The sequence below is a fragment of the Aspergillus sydowii genome (assembly GCF_001890705.1).
Source record: "Aspergillus sydowii CBS 593.65 unplaced genomic scaffold ASPSYscaffold_1, whole genome shotgun sequence".
Taxonomy (NCBI): domain Eukaryota; kingdom Fungi; phylum Ascomycota; class Eurotiomycetes; order Eurotiales; family Aspergillaceae; genus Aspergillus; species Aspergillus sydowii.
In genome coordinates, this window is record NW_024467859.1 from 942,616 (window position 1) to 958,957 (window position 16,342).

A 16,342-nucleotide genomic window follows, 5' to 3' on the forward strand; every position below is an offset into this window, starting at 1 on the left:
GAAAGTATCAAGGGTGTTGAGCCGCCCATGTCCGGTACCAGTCGAGACACGAGGCATTCGCAACACTGGCGCCAATCTTGATGTTGAGCCCGCATAGAATCTGCTTCACGGAGTTCTCAACTTTCTTGCCGTTTGACGTCACCGGAATTTCCGGACAGACGTCCACGATACCTGGCACATGGCGCGGACTGAGTTCTTTCCGGATGGTGGACTGGATGCGTGATGCAAGATCCGCGGGCAATGACTCGGCGCCAGATGCCAGCTTCACGAACAAAACAACCGTCTCGTCCGTATCTATGCCTTCTCTCCTCCGCCCAACGCAGAGAGAATCCTCGACTTCGTCTGCGAAATGTTTCAGAAGGATGTTGTAGATTTCGGCGCTGCCGAACCTAACTCCTGCGGGTTTTAGGACACCGTCGCTTCGTCCGAGCATAACCACTCCTCCGGTTTCCGGGTTTACGCGCACAAAGTCGCCATGGTGCCAGATTGAGGGACCGAAGACGTCAAAGTAGCTCTTGCGGTATTTCTCCTCACCGACTGGACCGGGTGGCCAGAACATGACGGGCTGTGCAGGGAATGGCCGGGTGCAGACCAGGTCTCCCGGCGCACCAGATGAACTGATGTCGTTGCCGGCGTAGTCGTAAACAGCAACAGCCATTGCCAAGCTCCGGCACTGGATCTCTCCCTTGTAGACGGGAAGGATTGGACAGCCGGAGCAGAAAAGGGAGAGAATATCGGTGCCACCCGTGATAGAACCGAGCATTATGTCCGGGTGAATAGAGGAGTAAACGTATTCAAAGGTAGAGGGAGCAAGAGGAGACCCAGTGCTGTAAATCGCCTTCAGGGACTGTAGGCTCACAGGACGGTGGGGGTGTGTGCTCGGGTTCAGCGCGGCCTGCTCTAACATTGAAAGGTACTTGGCCGAAGTTCCAAAGTGGTTTATCTGGAGTTCGTCGATCAAACGTGGCATGGCCATCTCTCCATTTCCTCCTTCGGGGTCTAATGGACGGAAAGGCGAGCCGTCGTAGAGAACAATAGTAGCGCCGCTGGCCAGACCGGATACCAGCCAGTGCCACATCATCCAAGTGGTTGTGGTAAAGTAGAATAAACGATCTCCAGGGCGGATATCACAGTGAAGCACATGCTCCTTTTTGTGTTGCAACAGCGTTCCCAAGGACCCATGTACAATAGGTTTCGGGGCTCCAGTCGTACCGGAGGAGTACAAAATGTAAACGGGATGCTCAGGTGGGAGGCTTGCGAATTCAAGTGGTGCTGAAGGATTGCCAGCCGTATCAAGGAATTCGGCGTATGTATATGCTTTCCCCTGGAGGGGCAAAACTTTTTCCAGGTTGATCTGGAGAGATTCCACCGTTGGGAAAATGACGAGCGCCTCTAGCTGAGGGAGCTCGGAGATGATTTGGCTAGTTTTGACAGCGGCACTGTGCACTTTACCGTTATACAGCGAGGCATTATCGGCAAATAGAATCTTAGGCTCAATCTGCTTCAAACGTTCGAGGACAGCATGAACACCTGTATCAGGAGATACGCCTGTCCAGAAAGCGCCGATGGAAGCTGTCGCCAGCATTGCGACTACTGTGTTAGCATGGTTTCCTAGGAAGCCCGCCACGCGGTCACCTTTCTGAAGGCCCGCTGCTTTCAGCGCATTGGCACACTGGCGAACACGCTCCCTGAGTTCCTTCCAGGTGATGTACTCGCGGTCAGCCTCGGTGGCGCCGATCACCGCGACTGAGTTCTCATCCGGAGAGCTGGCGGGGTACAGAAGATTCTCCGCAAAGTTCAATCTTGCGCCCTCGAAGAATTGAGGACGCGGGAACATCAGCGTCTCCGAGCCCATGACCTGGATAAGTTAGTAATTGAAGGCGTAGATTAGGGGTTGAAACCTTGATATTAAACTGACATGGTTGTAAGGTTTGTGGGACTTGATGCCAGTATACAGCCATATGTCCTCCCAGAACTTCGCCGGCTCCGAGATACTCCAGTGCCAGAGATCATTGTAGTTGTTCAATGGCGCCCGATGTTTCTCCACGGTTCTTTTCAGGAAATGGTGGATTTGTGTGGATTCAGGCGCAGAGTGCCGCCACAGCTCGTGGGGACCAGAAGACCCATTAGTGGACATTTTGCAGGCGCCAGTTCCTCTTGCTATATTCAACTCGACAGTTATACAGGGAAGAAAATGTCCGGGGCGATGGAGAAGGGGGGAGAGCAGAAGAAAAGAATGGCGGCATGCTCATACTTACCGGGTGCTCGCGATACCGGCCTTTCCTGTTTCGGATAGCGTCACATCCCCGCCAATTTTCAGATCGGATGCACCACTTGACACTTGACAGCCAACTCCGCCAATTACCGGCACTTCTAGGCCTCATATCCGGATGCGGCTGTCCAACTAAGCCTTGAAATATTACATCAGCTCTTCTTTCCGCCGTGCTATTGAGATACTGCAACATATTCATTGGCCGAGGCAATTCTATACGGGCGGGCCACTGCGGCCACTGCGGCCACTGCGGCCCGCAGCGGATATAGATTTGTTGGGCAGCTCAACAAGATCTGTTCAATTGCCTGCTGTGGCCAATCACTGTATCATTGGCTCTAATTGTGAAGTAGTTACTCATCTAGTACATAGTCGATATTCTATATAATCGGTTATTGGTTTCCTGTGTATAAGCACAACTAAGTATGCAAAGTTTGATGTATAGTATCAAAGCAGTAGTATGTGTAACTAACTGACCATCGTGCTATTTTTACTCATTAAGATACTTCAGAAGCAATACTCATTAATCTTAATATCTGAAAGACATCATGTATACTGCGTACTCAAACCCCAGTTCAAGCGAGTGCATTGAGTAAAGTAGAGGACAGAATTGGTAGAAGCGATAGAACCAGCTTTATTCTCTGGCTATTCCCCTGAACACAGCACGCAACGCAACCAGCAACTCCAGCGTATCCAAGTCCTCCAAACCATATTCCACACGGACGCGTCTCGATGTTTACAGATTATATGGCATCCCTTTGCAACACTTTCTGTCAGAGACACTACCGGAGGGAAGACTTCGACCCATCTCTGTTTATTTACCGACTCAAATGGGTCTCCGTCTCAGCGTGTAGAGTATATAGTTAGTGTTCTAGACATGTGTTTCAACCACGGCTACCGGTTTCGCGTCTAGAGAGTAGTAGGTAGTAAGTATCTAGGTTTTGATGGAGCCGCAGGTGAATGTGATTAAGTTTGCGAAAATCGGGGCAGGTCTGATTCCAAAAGTCTTTTCCACCCCTGGTGTATTGTTAATTTGTTATAAGAAGACAAGGGCTGGATTCCTCCACTTCTAGCGGCGTGGCGTCGGCTGTGCGGACTGCGGTCGGGTTATCCGTAGATCCAGCTTTATGGATCGGGACACTTTAGTGGGTTCCCCTACTACTGAATAACCCTCATTAAATCATTGCAAGAGCCCGAGATATGTTAATTATCTAGTCTCATCAGCTTAACTCCAGCAAGCCACACGGGCCAGAGTTCACCACCCATCCACTGATAATCCCGTATCCACAGAATGCCGATTTGCCGATTCGCCTTTTCTTTTCTTTTCTCGTTTTTGTACGCTCTACCCAGAGAGCGACGCAGGGGGTCAATTAAGCAAGTAGTAGCATACAACATAATTCAGTGTGATTCAGTTAATGCGCTCGCTCTGGAAGAATCACCAAAACTTACTAACATAATGTGATGTCCTTAATAGGTGAATATGGACTTGACATGGTCCATATGCATTCCCATCCCTTGCACATCAAGAGTATCCCTGGCTTCAATATATCCCGCTGGTGTCCAGTGTCCAGTGTCCAGTGCCCGTACGCGCGAGAATGATAAATATTATATTCACATGTACTACCGGTAGTTAGTGGGAATGCGGAATGCCATCAAACAGTCAACCAGACAACCACTGTGGCTGACGATCTACACAGTAGCTGCGCAAGCCGTGCTCCGGGAGAACCGGTGGGGAAGGACATCAAGTGGAACACGAATCAGGACATAACTACGTGCTGATCAAGAAATGGTATGCGATGGCTGATGTTTATTATTATTGACGTGGGGCGCACAGACTTTTCAAGCTGAAGTCGATACTGCGCCAGGATTGTGAAGACATTTGCTGCCCTGATTTCCCGAGGTTGGACTTTTGCATTTGAATCCGTACGTTCTTTCATAGATTAATTTGTCGAGAACAAGCTTTGCTTAGTGAGACATCGGACTCGCATAATCCTGTCAGAAGTCAGAAGTCCCAGCCCAGATCTCTGGATCAAGCGCCATGCGATCTACAGTGGATCTCAGCACGTCCTATCAGCCTATCACTATCAGTCCATCCATATTTTCTGCAGGAAATGAACTCCGTATTGCCTTCTTTGGCGGGGCGTATTGAAGCTAGAATGCTAGATGACTACCTCCCTTTGGCCATGTGAAAAAAAACGGGTCCAGTGTGCTAAGGAAATGACGACGAGACACGACGAGACGCTAGACCGCTACACTGAAAACCATGAATGGCTGATGGGCAGCCTGCTATCTCCAAGATGTGCGAAGGAAATAATAAATAATACATAAGTATGCCCCGAGAATGTACGGACGACGCAGAACGCGTCACAAAATAAACAATATACTTCCCAAGCCATTCTCACATACACCTCACTCCCGACAATGGTCCTCAGAAAAGCCCTACTCCTGGGCACTTGGGCAGGCCTTTCCTGCGCGGGCGTGTTGGGCCGAACCGGTCCAACAGTCACTCTTGCGTCCCCGCAGGCTACAGTGCTGGGCAGCGCCAAAGACGGCGTCGAGAACTTCAACGGGGTGCCATATGCCGAGCCGCCCACTGGATCTCGTCGACTGAGACCTCCGCAGCGCCTGACGCGGCCGCTGGGTGTTTTTGACGGCACGAAGTCTCCGGCGTCGTGCCCCCAGTTCCCTGCGTCTCCGGAGAGCAAGGAATTTCTCGAGAAGATCGTCGGATCTGTGGCGAATACGCCCCTTGTCCAGGATATCTCGGGGCAGTCGGAGGACTGTCTCACGATCAATGTGCGACGGCCGGCGGGAGTTTCGGAAGATGCCAAACTACCCGTGTTTTATTATATTTTCGGCGGTGGATTTATGGTAGGAAACAGCCCAGTCCTAAACTTATTGGTATGCAGGAAAACATGTACTAACGAACGAATGAGTGGTGTCTAGGCTGGTTCGTCGACGTCGGTTGATGGATCGAGTCTGGTCGAGTACGGCGTGAGCATCGGGAAACCGTTCATCTTCGTCGCAGTCAACTACCGCGTGGGCGGATTCGGGTTCCTCGCGGGGAAAGAAATTCAGGCCGATGGCGCGTCGAATCTGGGGCTTCTTGATCAGCGCATGGGGCTTGAATGGGTGGCCGATAATATTGCGGCCTTTGGGGGCGATCCTGAGAAAGTGACCATCTCAGGTGGATCAGCTGGAGCCATGTCGGTGCTTGACCAGATGGCGTTATTCGACGCAGACTACAATTACAAGGGCAAGCCGCTGTTCCGGGGCGCGCATATGGCTTCTGGGAATGTTTTGCCTGCTGAGCCGGTTGATGGTGTGCGGGCTCAGGAGGTGTATAATACTGTCGTGGAGGCAGGGGGGTGCGCCAACGAGAAGGATACATTGGAGTGTCTGAGAGGGCTGGACTATCAGGACTTCCTCAATGCTGTCACCGCACCGCCAGGCTTTGTTTCATACAGCGGGATTGCGTTTACTTATCTCCCCCGTCCGGACGGTCACGTCCTCCCCGACAGCCCTGATATACTCGTTCAGCAAGGGAAATACGCCCCGATCCCCTTTATCGTCGGAGACCAAGAAGACGAAGGAACGATATTCAGTCTCTTTGCGCCGAACGTCACCACCAGGGAAGACCTGATTAGCTACTGCCACGAGTCTCTCTGGAGAAATACCACCGAAGAGCAAGTCACCGAGCTCGTGGACACATACAATACCGGCGCCGCCGCTGTCAGTGAAGGCAGCCCGTTCCGCACGGGGCAGCTGAATGAAGTCTTCCCTGGGTTTAAGCGCCGCGCCGCCTTGATTGGGGATACCTTCTTCACGCTGTCTCGGAGGGCCTTTCTCGAAGTCGCGAACGACGTCCACCCGGAGGTCCCATCCTGGTCGTATCTTTCCAGCTATACCCACGGCACGCCCATCCTGGGGACCTTCCACGGGGCTGATATACTGCAGGTGTACAACGGCATTCCTGATAATGTTGCTGCGAAAAGCACGCGTACCTACTTTATTAACTTTGTTCACTCCTTGGATCCGAACGCGGATCTGGACCAGGCTGATGAATTTCCGGAATGGCCGCGGTGGGCGAAGGCCAGGGAGCTGGTTAATTTCGCGAGCGACAACACGACTATCCTGGCGGATGATTTCCGGAGTGATAGTTACGACGTTATCAAGAAGATTCGCGGCGCTTTACGGTTGTAAATGAGATAATGAAATTTTACATCAGTTCTGTTATTGTGAGTTCAATCCGTGAAGACGGCACGTAGACAGTGCGGTTTCCCAGATACAATGCATTAGTAGCTAAGTATCTGCGGAAGGGAGAGGCTAAATTTATTGCAAGCTCGCCGTGGCTCTATCGAGATCTCTTGGAGTTGTCTACGATGAAACCACTAACAAGTAGCAGCAATGCCCCGGTTAGGGCTTTGCAGTTCGCTTCAATTCCAACTATCTTTACAGGTCTGGAGACCGTTTGTACAATTCTCCAAATGACTGGTAAAACCAGTCTAGCACCAACCATATTAAATACAGGATTTAGCAAAGAACAAACAATTGGTTGATTATACTAGAAAAAAGGGATCTAACTCGCTCCCACTATGTACTCTGCCACCAGAGAAAACACGCAAATGCCCAAAGTCTTCCATCCTACAATCCTTCATATCCAGCCTCCCCACCCTTAAGCTTCGTAATATCACGATACGGGAAATCGTCGCCAGGAAGCTCCGAATTCTTGATCATTTGGTATCGGAGTCGGAAAAAGGGAACCCAGCAATTCATCCCCTTGGGCCGCTTATCGCACAGATAGTCCCAAGCCTTTTGAAACCTGGGACTTAGCTCTTTGTGATACGTCTCAGGCCTATGTGAATCACTTAGTGCCATCAGCATATAATTCCATAGCTGGTCGATGGGCGAGCGGCCGGGCGTATGGAAGGGGAAAGGCTTGGAACCTATATCTTTCATGAGTAACAAAAGAACAGCCTCGGTGAATGCTGACGGTCTCAGTATCTTGACTGCGCGTTGACGAGACCATGGACCCGAGGGGCCCCCCGGGAGTCTCGCCGGCAGTCTAGGGTCCGTCGACAGCGTCAGATGGGGGTCTTGGGGGTCCGGATCACCCAACTTGAGATCTGGCGTCCACCAGATGATATCTTCCTTGGGAACAAGAGAAAGCGTCATCTCCGGGCCGATGTGGAAGTGGAACTCCGTAACAAAGTGATATTGATGGGTGGTTTTTAACAGACCGGGGGTTTCCTGTCGATCCACCCTCCACTGCAAACAACTAGCATCCTCACATACGTGCAGTCCATTTGCCACTAGGACATTGCATGCTCTTTTGATTACTTTGGCATGGATTGCCAATTCGACCTCTGGGATTCCCAAATTGTCTCCAGCGAAGGCTAGCGGTCCCCAACCCCAGGGGATGCTGGGGATTCCAACTTCCTCTAAGAGCAAAATTGTATGTACCGTGAGCCGAGAACCGATAGTTGGCTCTGGTCCGGTAACTAGGCTATTCCAATAGCAAGCCTTTTCCGCCGGCGACATGGTAGCTAAAGAGGCAGTTGATTCAGACATGCTGGTCAAGTATGCTCGGTTGAACTAATTGTTCAGGAACTGCTCAGTCATAGTCCTGGTGGTTGACGCTTATATATTTTAAATATCGCTACATATTCACACGCTGTTCGTAATGGACAGTGATTGTAAGAAACTGATATACAAAGGGATAAAGACTATATCAATGCACATGTTATGTTGCGGGCTGTGAAATTCTGGTATTATTCTATTATTGGTCTGTCTAATTTCATGTCAATAAAGTGGGTGGACCTCCAATTTCATGTTATTCTTCCAACCTCTTTTCTTTTCTTTTCTTTATGTGGTTGAAATATCATGTTGTGAGTTGAAAGAGGACCTAGCATTTGTATAGGAATCATACAATCGTCCTTCCACAAAGAGATGAACTGTCTTGACATTACATTGCGCATTCCCACCCGAATAAAGCGACAAACAACAACTACTACGACGACGATGACGGACCAAAAGCAGGGGGGGAAATAGAAAGAAGACAAGTTAAGTGGAACCAAAAAAAAAAAAAAAAACCGGCCGACGAAATGCACCATGTAAACAAAGACGGCGATGGAGATCAGGGAGATCTAGTTTTACATCACAATCTCAAAAGCATCGAGCAGCCACTGGTCGGTGTCGGACCGTTCACGCAGCTCCTCAATAGGACAACGCAGGAATTCTCTTTGGACATCCGTAACCGAGACAAGACCAGTTACTGGATCTACCTGTGTGACCATAAGTTTGACGGCCTGGGAAATGTCGATTTTGTAGTTATCGGTGCCGCGAAGGCGTGCGGACCAGAAGCGTGAGACCATCAAATCGTAGATGTTTAAAAATGGGAGGAAGCTCCCGGCTTTCGCGACTGCTGTCATCGATGATGAAGCTATCCAAGGTAGCTTCAGTTCGGAAGAAATAAGTATATTGCGTTATAGTATATGGACACACTCGTAACTTACTGTATCCTTGTGGTGAAATCTAATAGGGACTCCTCTAAACACTGTCCGAAGCCCACAGCCGGGGTTGTTATCAATGGTAAATATTCCGGGAAATCGACTCTGCCCGAGACGAGCGACGTGCTCATTGGTACCGGCTTGGTAATCGCCGCATAGTTTGATCAAGACATCAATGTTCTAACCAAAGGTACGGGTCAGTACTGGAGTTTCACGGAAGCTGAGAGGGAGGAGGGGCCACGGACCTTTGGATTGACTCCGTGGAGGTATTGACTGACAGCTATACTTCCGATAAGTATTACCATGGCAGACTGTAATTCCGGGATCTGTGACAATGTTTGGAAAAGACTCCGGGCTGTCTGCCTGAGGGATGCCATGATGATGGTTTTCGGCCAAGAGATATTCAACGAAAGAATAAGGACGAAACGACAGCGGGCAGTTTCCTGTGGTAGATCGAGCAAAGAGTATAAATTGAGAGTCGACGATAATGATAGCAAATACATGTAAGGATGTTATATATGTCTGGGAGAGGGATAGTAAAAAGAATGAACAATGATAACCGCTTTATCTCAATGTAGATAAAAAGGGGAGTAGATGATAGATGATGGTGATCTGACCCGAGAAATTGAAATCGACTGCACTTTTATAACCATCAACTCTCATCAGACGTGCGTTTGAGTCTCGTTTTCATCAATCATCGCCCATCAGACATATCACGGCCGAGTGAAATCAACGATGCCAACGGCGGCCGGTCTGTCTCTTGTTTTCTCTTCTTTTGCTCAATGCCATCGGATGTGCGTCTTCCATGCATGATGGATATCGCTATCCGGGTACTCGCAGCTACAGTCCTTTATGCTTCGTTCTGTCATTACGTGGCATGGCGTGGACCTTTGGAGGAGACTTGTCCCACAGCTCAAGCATCAGCTTGAAACCAAAATTCTGTGCCAACCGAATATTATTCATTCTTGGCGATTGCAGAGAGCGACAATGAGAGAGCTTGGGAAAATAGCCTCGCCAGGTGCAAACAGCCTGGCAATGTCCCAATATGAGCCTTGGTAAGCAAGCAGCTTCCCGGCCGGAGTCCAGCTTGCGATGCCGGCACCAACCTGACTTCTCACCATACCACTCTTAGCAAAGCAAAGCAATTCCATCATCGCCTAGAATATTTAATATCAGATCCCTATTAGCCTTCTTCTGATCCCAACTAGATTATCTGAAGTGGTGATGGCCTTGACCCCACCAGAAACCAGTGGGTGCTTTAAGTGCCTGCGGATCAGAGCAAGCGGCGACCGGTATCTTAGACAGACAAGTGAATACTGCCATCGATGCGCAGAAGCTTGGTCTGGATTATGGGAACACGTTCCACGGGCCGGGAGGAAAGCGCGAGGTCAATTTCATTCCATGGGCGTACCATACATGTAGAATTTGTCCGTCATAAAAAAGGTTAGGTTAGAAGCAAATCTCACCACCCATCATACCTAACCAACAGGAAATGGAAGCCAGTCATAGGATGGTAGCCCTATTCCAAGGACAAACGTGCTCTAGCGATCAAATTATTGGCTGTTTGCATACGATCGGAAGATGCACGAAAAGCCTGCATAATCCTGCATAATCCCCGCATACAGGAGGCTCCTGAACACCGGAGTTTCAGAACAGCGACCCAGGTTCAAGACTTTGGGCATCAAGCTCGAAGAATAGGGCATTCCAATCGATCGAATCCATCCCGCTGTGGAACGTCTCACTAATCCCACTCCAATAAGAAGACCGCGGACTGAGAAGGTCCTGTTCGGCAGAACAGTCCATCCCACATCCAACGCTGGGGTCAGATTCTGAAATGCCTCCTCCCGCTGCATCCAGCACAGCTTGCTCTGGATTGAAAGAAGACCCCTCACCTTCTTCGCCCGTGTTTGAAATCCCGGTAATAGACACTTTGTGCTTCTTGATAACCCGCATGAAGGACTGCAGCAGTCTCCCAGCAATGGAAGAGTCATTCTTCGCTGATTGCAGGATACTGCAGGCATCGGCGACTTCCTTTTTGCGCTCTTCTTCATGCCCGCCGTCCTTGTAGAGGCAAACATCTAGAACGAACACGATAATGGCCATGCAAAGGCAATGCACCGAGCCAGCCATTCGGAACCGGTTCGGAAGGAATGATACAGATTCTTTTTCGAAGAGTCTCTCGCTGCGGATGACGGTCCGAGCGGCCTTGAGGCATACTTCCCGTGAGTGTGCGTATTTCGGGTTGACGGAGCCTCGAGCAAAGTAAGGTAGATGTAGTCGGCATTTTTGGGCGTGGGTGAGGCTGTTTAAGATGTATCGCTGAACTAGTATTGCCGGGGTGATGTTGGCGTTGATTTTTGCGAGATCTTCTAGGGATCCTCCGTTGAGGCGGAAGAACGGTGGGAACCCTGAGATATAGTCGTCGGTCTTTTTGTCGTTTTCTAAAACTGATTCGTAATTCAGAGGCTCGGAGCTAAATAAGGGGATGCTGTCTGTGAGTTCTCGACAGATTTCTCCGAGTCGGGTTCGCTGAAGTGTATAGGAGACGTCAGTAGGATAGTCCATCGGTCGTTCCACGATGTCTTTTCCCGGGAGCAGGTCAATATCGTCCAGATTCCTCGGCTTTCTTACAAGCATTTGACGTGGATGAACAGTATATGTTCCCTTCAAAGGGCCCTCGTAATGGGAAAGAACCCTAAGCGGTCAACCTCAACCATGTCATCTTAAACAGAAAGCTTACCAGTCTGTAGTGGCTAGGTACCACCATACTCTTCTTCCTATCTCAGCCTCAACGGTACTTGTCATATCCGAGCGAGTGCTCTGGTCTAGTCTGTGAAGCCTTAATTCTCGCGCACCCGTGATGGCCGTTAGGATTAGACTGCGGTATCTTGAGGAGACATCCTCAAGGTTGCAGACGACACTGGACGTGATGATCCTGGCTTGAACTTCCTCTAGGGAGGTATCTGAAGCCCGAGAGGAATATTCCAGTAGATCAAGCGCTGCTTTTAGAAAAGCAAGAGTGCGACTTTTCGCCGCCTCCGCCGTTAAGGATAACAATACGCCAGGGTCTTTGGCCGTCCATGAATAAAGCGTGCTCGCGATGATACTTAGAAGCAGTGCTATATGTGCAGGCTTGGGCTGAATCCGCATATAAAGCGCTTCATACAATCTCTCCATAGTCGCCCTCACAGAAGGCACGTGGATGACATGGAGGAGATACGCAAGTTCCTTGAGATATTTTGCCACCAGACATTTGGATTCTTCATATAGGGGAATCCAAAAGCATTTTGTGGCGTCCTCACTTGATACGATGTCTGAAGAGCTCCGGGCCAGAATTGATGTGGCGCTTTGGATTTGACGGATTGCACGAGTCCTGAACACCACCCCGTCTGGTGCGATTGTACTCTAAACTCGTTTAACATTATTCCTAATTAGGTTTGTGCCTGACGTACTAAAAGACCCTGAATGGAGCATTCCACCTCCAGCCAGCGAGCATCTTCGGTAGCGTGTTGCTCTCTCCGGGGGCTTTGTGACTGTGCTGGAATGTGTTCCGAGACCAGCCCAGGAGAAACATCGTTGCCTTTCCCCAGCACAATATCCTCCAATCGCTGAATACGGGCAATAACATCCGAGCTGTTAACATTAGTATCACCCACCGTACTCTCTGGCCGTGGTTCAGCTATCTGGGAAGCGTACAGCTCGCACGCGATGCCGCGACTGGTGCAGTTTGGACACGGAAACCGGCGGCTGCATCTGAGCTTCCTGGACCGGCAGAAATGGCACGAAACAGGCCTCTTCCGCGATGACCCAAGGCCAGACCGGTCAGAGGGCATAATTACTGTCGGCAGGATGGATCGCCGGAATCCTGGTGCAGGATTGTTGGATGGAAGTGGATGAACTACGTTGAAGTGGTCGGGGATTTTATCCGCGGAAGTTCCGCGGGGATGACGGAGATGCCAACTATAAAGACAGGGCACTTGAAGACATCAACCAGCACTTTATTACAGAAATACCTCATTCACAGCTCACTATTTGCAATGGATAGTATTGTCTCTCAGATTCAAATTCTCGCTCGCGAGGCTGGCCCAGCTGACAAGGCCAGGCTCCGGAGTGTCCTTCGCCAGGTCTTGTCTGACTTGGGGAGTCCACAAGACACTCTGATTCAGTTATACAATGGAGTGAGTCTAGTCTCAGAGTATTTACTTCCTATACGTTTGTCGCTGTTTGACTAACCTATTTCTAGCATCTACGCAATGCTGTTGTCCGTCTAGCTATCAGCTCAGGCCTGTTCCGATCGCTTTCCCAGGGTCAGGATGCTCTATCAGTCACCCAGCTGGCAAAGCAGTCTGGAGCCAGTCCTCAATTGTTCGGTCAGGATTCTCCTCGTGCGCAGAGATCTATGCTGCATAGCTGACTGTGGCCTGTTCTGAGATGGCGATATAGAAAGGATCCTGCGTTACCTTGCATCGAACAATATAATCGAAGAAGTTGGACAAGGACAGTTCAAAGCTAACAACACAACTCATATCCTGGCAGACAAGAAGGCAGGGATATTCGCCAGTCATTCGTGGGTCTTCCTTTCACAACGTCACTAATCGAATGCTAAGCGAGTTATTTGCAGGTTCGACTTCACCGGCCGTGTCGTCCAAGCCTTCCCAGAATTCATAATGGAGAACAACTATGAAGACGTAACCGACGGTACCAAGACGGTCTTCCAGAAGGCTTTCGATACTGACCTCCATTGCTTTTCATGGCTTGCTCAGCACCCAGATCAGGTAGAAGAAATGCAACAGGTGATGAAATCATTCCGCTCTAGCGATTGGATCCAAGGGTTCGATCAGTTTGAGAAGGAGGCACTTGACGCAGAAGACAATTCAGAAAGAGTGTTTCTTGTGGACGTTGGTGGTGGTTCGGGCCATCAGTGTATCGAGGTGAGAGACAGATTTCCAGGACTCCATGGACGGCTTGTAGTTCATGACCTGCCAGAGGTCGTCAAGGAAGTTCTGGAGATTCCTGGAATAAAGATAGAAGCAAACGACATGTTCCAAGAGCAGAAAGTTATAGGTAAAGGAGATTACTCACGTTGATCCCTGAAACATCGCCCTGCTGACCTCGTCAAGGAGCCAGATTCTACTATCTCCGCCGCATCTTCCACGACTGGCCCGATGCCCAATGCACCCTTATCCTGAAGAACCTACGGTCTTCTATGGCCAGCGACTCACGGGTTCTCATTGATGAAGTGGTTTTGCCAGAGACCAATGTCCCTTGGCAGTCAGCAATGGCTGATCTGGCGATGATGATCTTGCTAGGTGGGAGAGAGCGGACCCAGAAGCAGTGGGCAGCACTTGCTGTGCAGGCGGGACTGCGGATTGCGTATATCCATGCGTATAACGACCCTGTGTCTTTTCATTCGGTGATTGTGCTTGAATTGGACCATGTCTAGTTTGGTCTATAGCGAATATTCTGTATAGATACATCATCCAATGGCAAATACTGTCGGATCATTTTGCAATAATATTTAAAATCCTAGATCTATGATATTTAAAAATTAAGTACATACCATAGACTGCTGTAACAGACCCGTTGCTGGCCCGCTTGAGCGTAATCCCCATGCTGGTCGGAACTGGAAGGGCTTCGCAGCAGACCCCCTATCTCACCGGTGTAGCGATGGAGGAAACACTCAACTGGCAGCTGCGGGACTACGAGCAAGGCCGACGTCTGCCTCGTATTCCTCAAGAACTGGCATGAGGAGCTCGTCGCGCGCCGCTCTCTCAACCTCGACTGGACGGCAAACGACCTTGTTGAGGCAATCGCTTCGAATTGCAATAATACCATAGTGATAACGCACAGCGGCGGCGTCAATGTCCTACCCTGGGCTAACCACCCAAATGTCACGACTGTCCTGGCTACCGACTACCCAGGCGAGCAATCCGGCAATGCCATCACTGATATCCTCTATAGAAAAGTGAACCCGTCGGCCAAGCTGCCCTACACCATTGCCTACAAGGGAGAGCGATTATGCGGCGTTGCCAACAACCTCCGTTAACACCACTGGTCCGGACAACTGGCAGTCGTACTTTGACGAGAAACTTGAAATCGATTACCGCTACTTCGACGCGAATATCGTCTCTGTGCGCTATGAGTTCGGGTTTGGGCTTTCATATACCACTTTCGGTCTATCGAATGCAAAGAGCGCACGTATTGGTGATAGTTCTGTCACTGCCAGGCCTAATGCACGCCTTGATATAGCCACAGGTGGGAACCCTGATCTATTCAAGCCACTGTATAACATATCTGCCTCTGTGACCAACACAGGGGGGCTGTTACGGTGGGCAGGTGGCTCAGTTATGTGACTTATCCGCCCTGTGCGCCAAAGGGGAGCCGAAGCAGCTCCGGGGGGGTTGACAAGGTTTTCCTTGAGAGTGGTCAGACAAAGACGGTGAGCTTTGAGCTGACGAGGCGGGATTCGAGTTATTGGGTTGTTAGGCTCCAGGATTGGGTTGTGCCCAGGGGAGAAGAGTTTGTGCTTAATATTGGGTTTAGTAGTCGAGATATCAAGGAGGTAGTCAAGATTACGCCGTTGGCCTAGCAGTAAATATATGGTGTATGGATTGTGTTATTTTCTCAAGGAGTGAAGTCCGAAGACTGAAGAACGTTCGATGATCAGTGCAATTTCCTCAGAGTGAGACAGTGTGATGGACCTTGCAGGCTGCATAATTTCTGTGCGGCGCATAACTCCGCCCCTTTAACAAAACCTGAAAAGATTCCAGGGGCGGTAATCTATCGCCGGTGACAGTATCAATACCACCGGTCAGACCCACCGGGGCTGCTTTCTCTGCCTCGCACAATGTCATCCCACAATATCAGACCCTCTGATGACGCCTAGACTTACGGTACCGTACCATGGATCCGAGCTCCTGAAAAGTTTCAGGAGACTCGATCGATTCTTCTCCCATCCGCCGACGATGCTCCTTTAGCTCCTCGCCCTCCGCTGATCTCCTCTCCCACTTTCTTCACCATCTCGGCCATATTTGACAACTGTCGTCCGCCATCTACTGAATTGCGACATCTTCATCGATCTATCCACGCTGCCGGGGCTTCCGCAGCTTCCAGCCGAAGCACGTGCCAAGGTACGCTACCCGTGCAAGATTCAGTCTTGTCGGCTCCGAGACAGCCGGGCTGCCTTCAGCTCAAGTCTCCTCTTCATCACTTTCTGACTTTTGTCCTTGACCTCGCCCGCTGACCTATTTCCGTCCTCGTCTCCAGATTGGTATTATCAGATCCGTCGCCATTTAGTCGTCGTGAACCGGAAATACAGGACCCGCCACAGTAGGGAGTCTACACACACACCGTGTAGCTCTTCAACCGCCTACTGCTGCTTACTTGCCAGGAAAGCGCGATAGACAACTCCCGCCGTGCGCCATCAGCGGTGCTGTGACCTCGTCTGCGTTTATTGAGCAGTTTTCTTGCGATGCCGCGTCGACCCTCCAGCACTTCTTCCATCAACGACCCCTCCGACCCCTCGTCATATCCCTCCCCCTCTGGACAGAGCGGCATCGCCTTC

At 50.2% G+C, this 16,342-nt stretch overlaps 8 protein-coding genes across 8 annotated transcripts; 3 read left to right on the forward strand and 5 right to left on the reverse strand.

Moving 5' to 3' along the window:
- Window positions 1–7: 7 nt before the first annotated feature.
- ASPSYDRAFT_83644 (acetoacetate--CoA ligase family protein) lies at window positions 8–2,137 on the reverse strand (the record flags this gene model as incomplete). The annotated part of the gene is made up of 2 exons (XM_040851248.1): window positions 8–1,858; window positions 1,919–2,137. 2 exons carry the CDS (start codon window positions 2,135–2,137, stop codon window positions 8–10), a joined length of 2,070 nt encoding a protein of 689 aa, XP_040707396.1.
- Window positions 2,138–4,690: 2,553 nt separating this feature from the next.
- On the forward strand, window positions 4,691–6,472 carry ASPSYDRAFT_83645 (uncharacterized protein; the record flags this gene model as incomplete). The annotated part of the gene is made up of 2 exons (XM_040851249.1): window positions 4,691–5,140; window positions 5,216–6,472. 2 exons carry the CDS (start codon window positions 4,691–4,693, stop codon window positions 6,470–6,472), a joined length of 1,707 nt encoding a protein of 568 aa, XP_040707397.1.
- A 441-nt stretch (window positions 6,473–6,913) lies between these two features.
- Window positions 6,914–7,810, reverse strand: ASPSYDRAFT_83646 (uncharacterized protein; the record flags this gene model as incomplete). Its single annotated transcript, XM_040851250.1, has 1 exon — window positions 6,914–7,810. One exon carries the CDS (start codon window positions 7,808–7,810, stop codon window positions 6,914–6,916), a length of 897 nt encoding a protein of 298 aa, XP_040707398.1.
- Window positions 7,811–8,026: 216 nt separating this feature from the next.
- On the reverse strand, window positions 8,027–8,568 carry ASPSYDRAFT_245858 (uncharacterized protein). The gene has a single exon (XM_040844141.1). The coding sequence runs from the start codon at window positions 8,380–8,382 to the stop codon at window positions 8,098–8,100; it is 285 nt and encodes a 94-aa protein (XP_040707399.1). The 5' UTR covers window positions 8,383–8,568; the 3' UTR covers window positions 8,027–8,097.
- ASPSYDRAFT_245908 (uncharacterized protein) lies at window positions 8,284–9,455 on the reverse strand. The gene is made up of 3 exons (XM_040844143.1): window positions 9,024–9,455; window positions 8,785–8,958; window positions 8,284–8,724 (listed from the first exon to the last, which is right to left on the reverse strand). The coding sequence occupies exons 1-3, from the start codon at window positions 9,279–9,281 to the stop codon at window positions 8,422–8,424; spliced, it is 735 nt and encodes a 244-aa protein (XP_040707400.1). The 5' UTR covers window positions 9,282–9,455; the 3' UTR covers window positions 8,284–8,421.
- A 970-nt stretch (window positions 9,456–10,425) lies between these two features.
- ASPSYDRAFT_138867 (uncharacterized protein) lies at window positions 10,426–12,611 on the reverse strand (the record flags this gene model as incomplete). Its single annotated transcript, XM_040840881.1, has 3 exons — window positions 10,426–11,473; window positions 11,519–12,183; window positions 12,231–12,611. 3 exons carry the CDS (start codon window positions 12,609–12,611, stop codon window positions 10,426–10,428), a joined length of 2,094 nt encoding a protein of 697 aa, XP_040707401.1.
- Window positions 12,612–12,791: 180 nt separating this feature from the next.
- On the forward strand, window positions 12,792–14,303 carry ASPSYDRAFT_38181 (uncharacterized protein). The gene is made up of 5 exons (XM_040845660.1): window positions 12,792–12,956; window positions 13,022–13,148; window positions 13,222–13,345; window positions 13,400–13,842; window positions 13,899–14,303. The coding sequence occupies exons 1-5, from the start codon at window positions 12,816–12,818 to the stop codon at window positions 14,219–14,221; spliced, it is 1,158 nt and encodes a 385-aa protein (XP_040707402.1). The 5' UTR covers window positions 12,792–12,815; the 3' UTR covers window positions 14,222–14,303.
- Window positions 14,304–14,388: 85 nt separating this feature from the next.
- ASPSYDRAFT_83650 (glycoside hydrolase family 3 protein) lies at window positions 14,389–14,824 on the forward strand (the record flags this gene model as incomplete). Its single annotated transcript, XM_040851251.1, has 2 exons — window positions 14,389–14,394; window positions 14,444–14,824. 2 exons carry the CDS (start codon window positions 14,389–14,391, stop codon window positions 14,822–14,824), a joined length of 387 nt encoding a protein of 128 aa, XP_040707403.1.
- Between the last annotated feature and the right edge of the window lie 1,518 nt (window positions 14,825–16,342).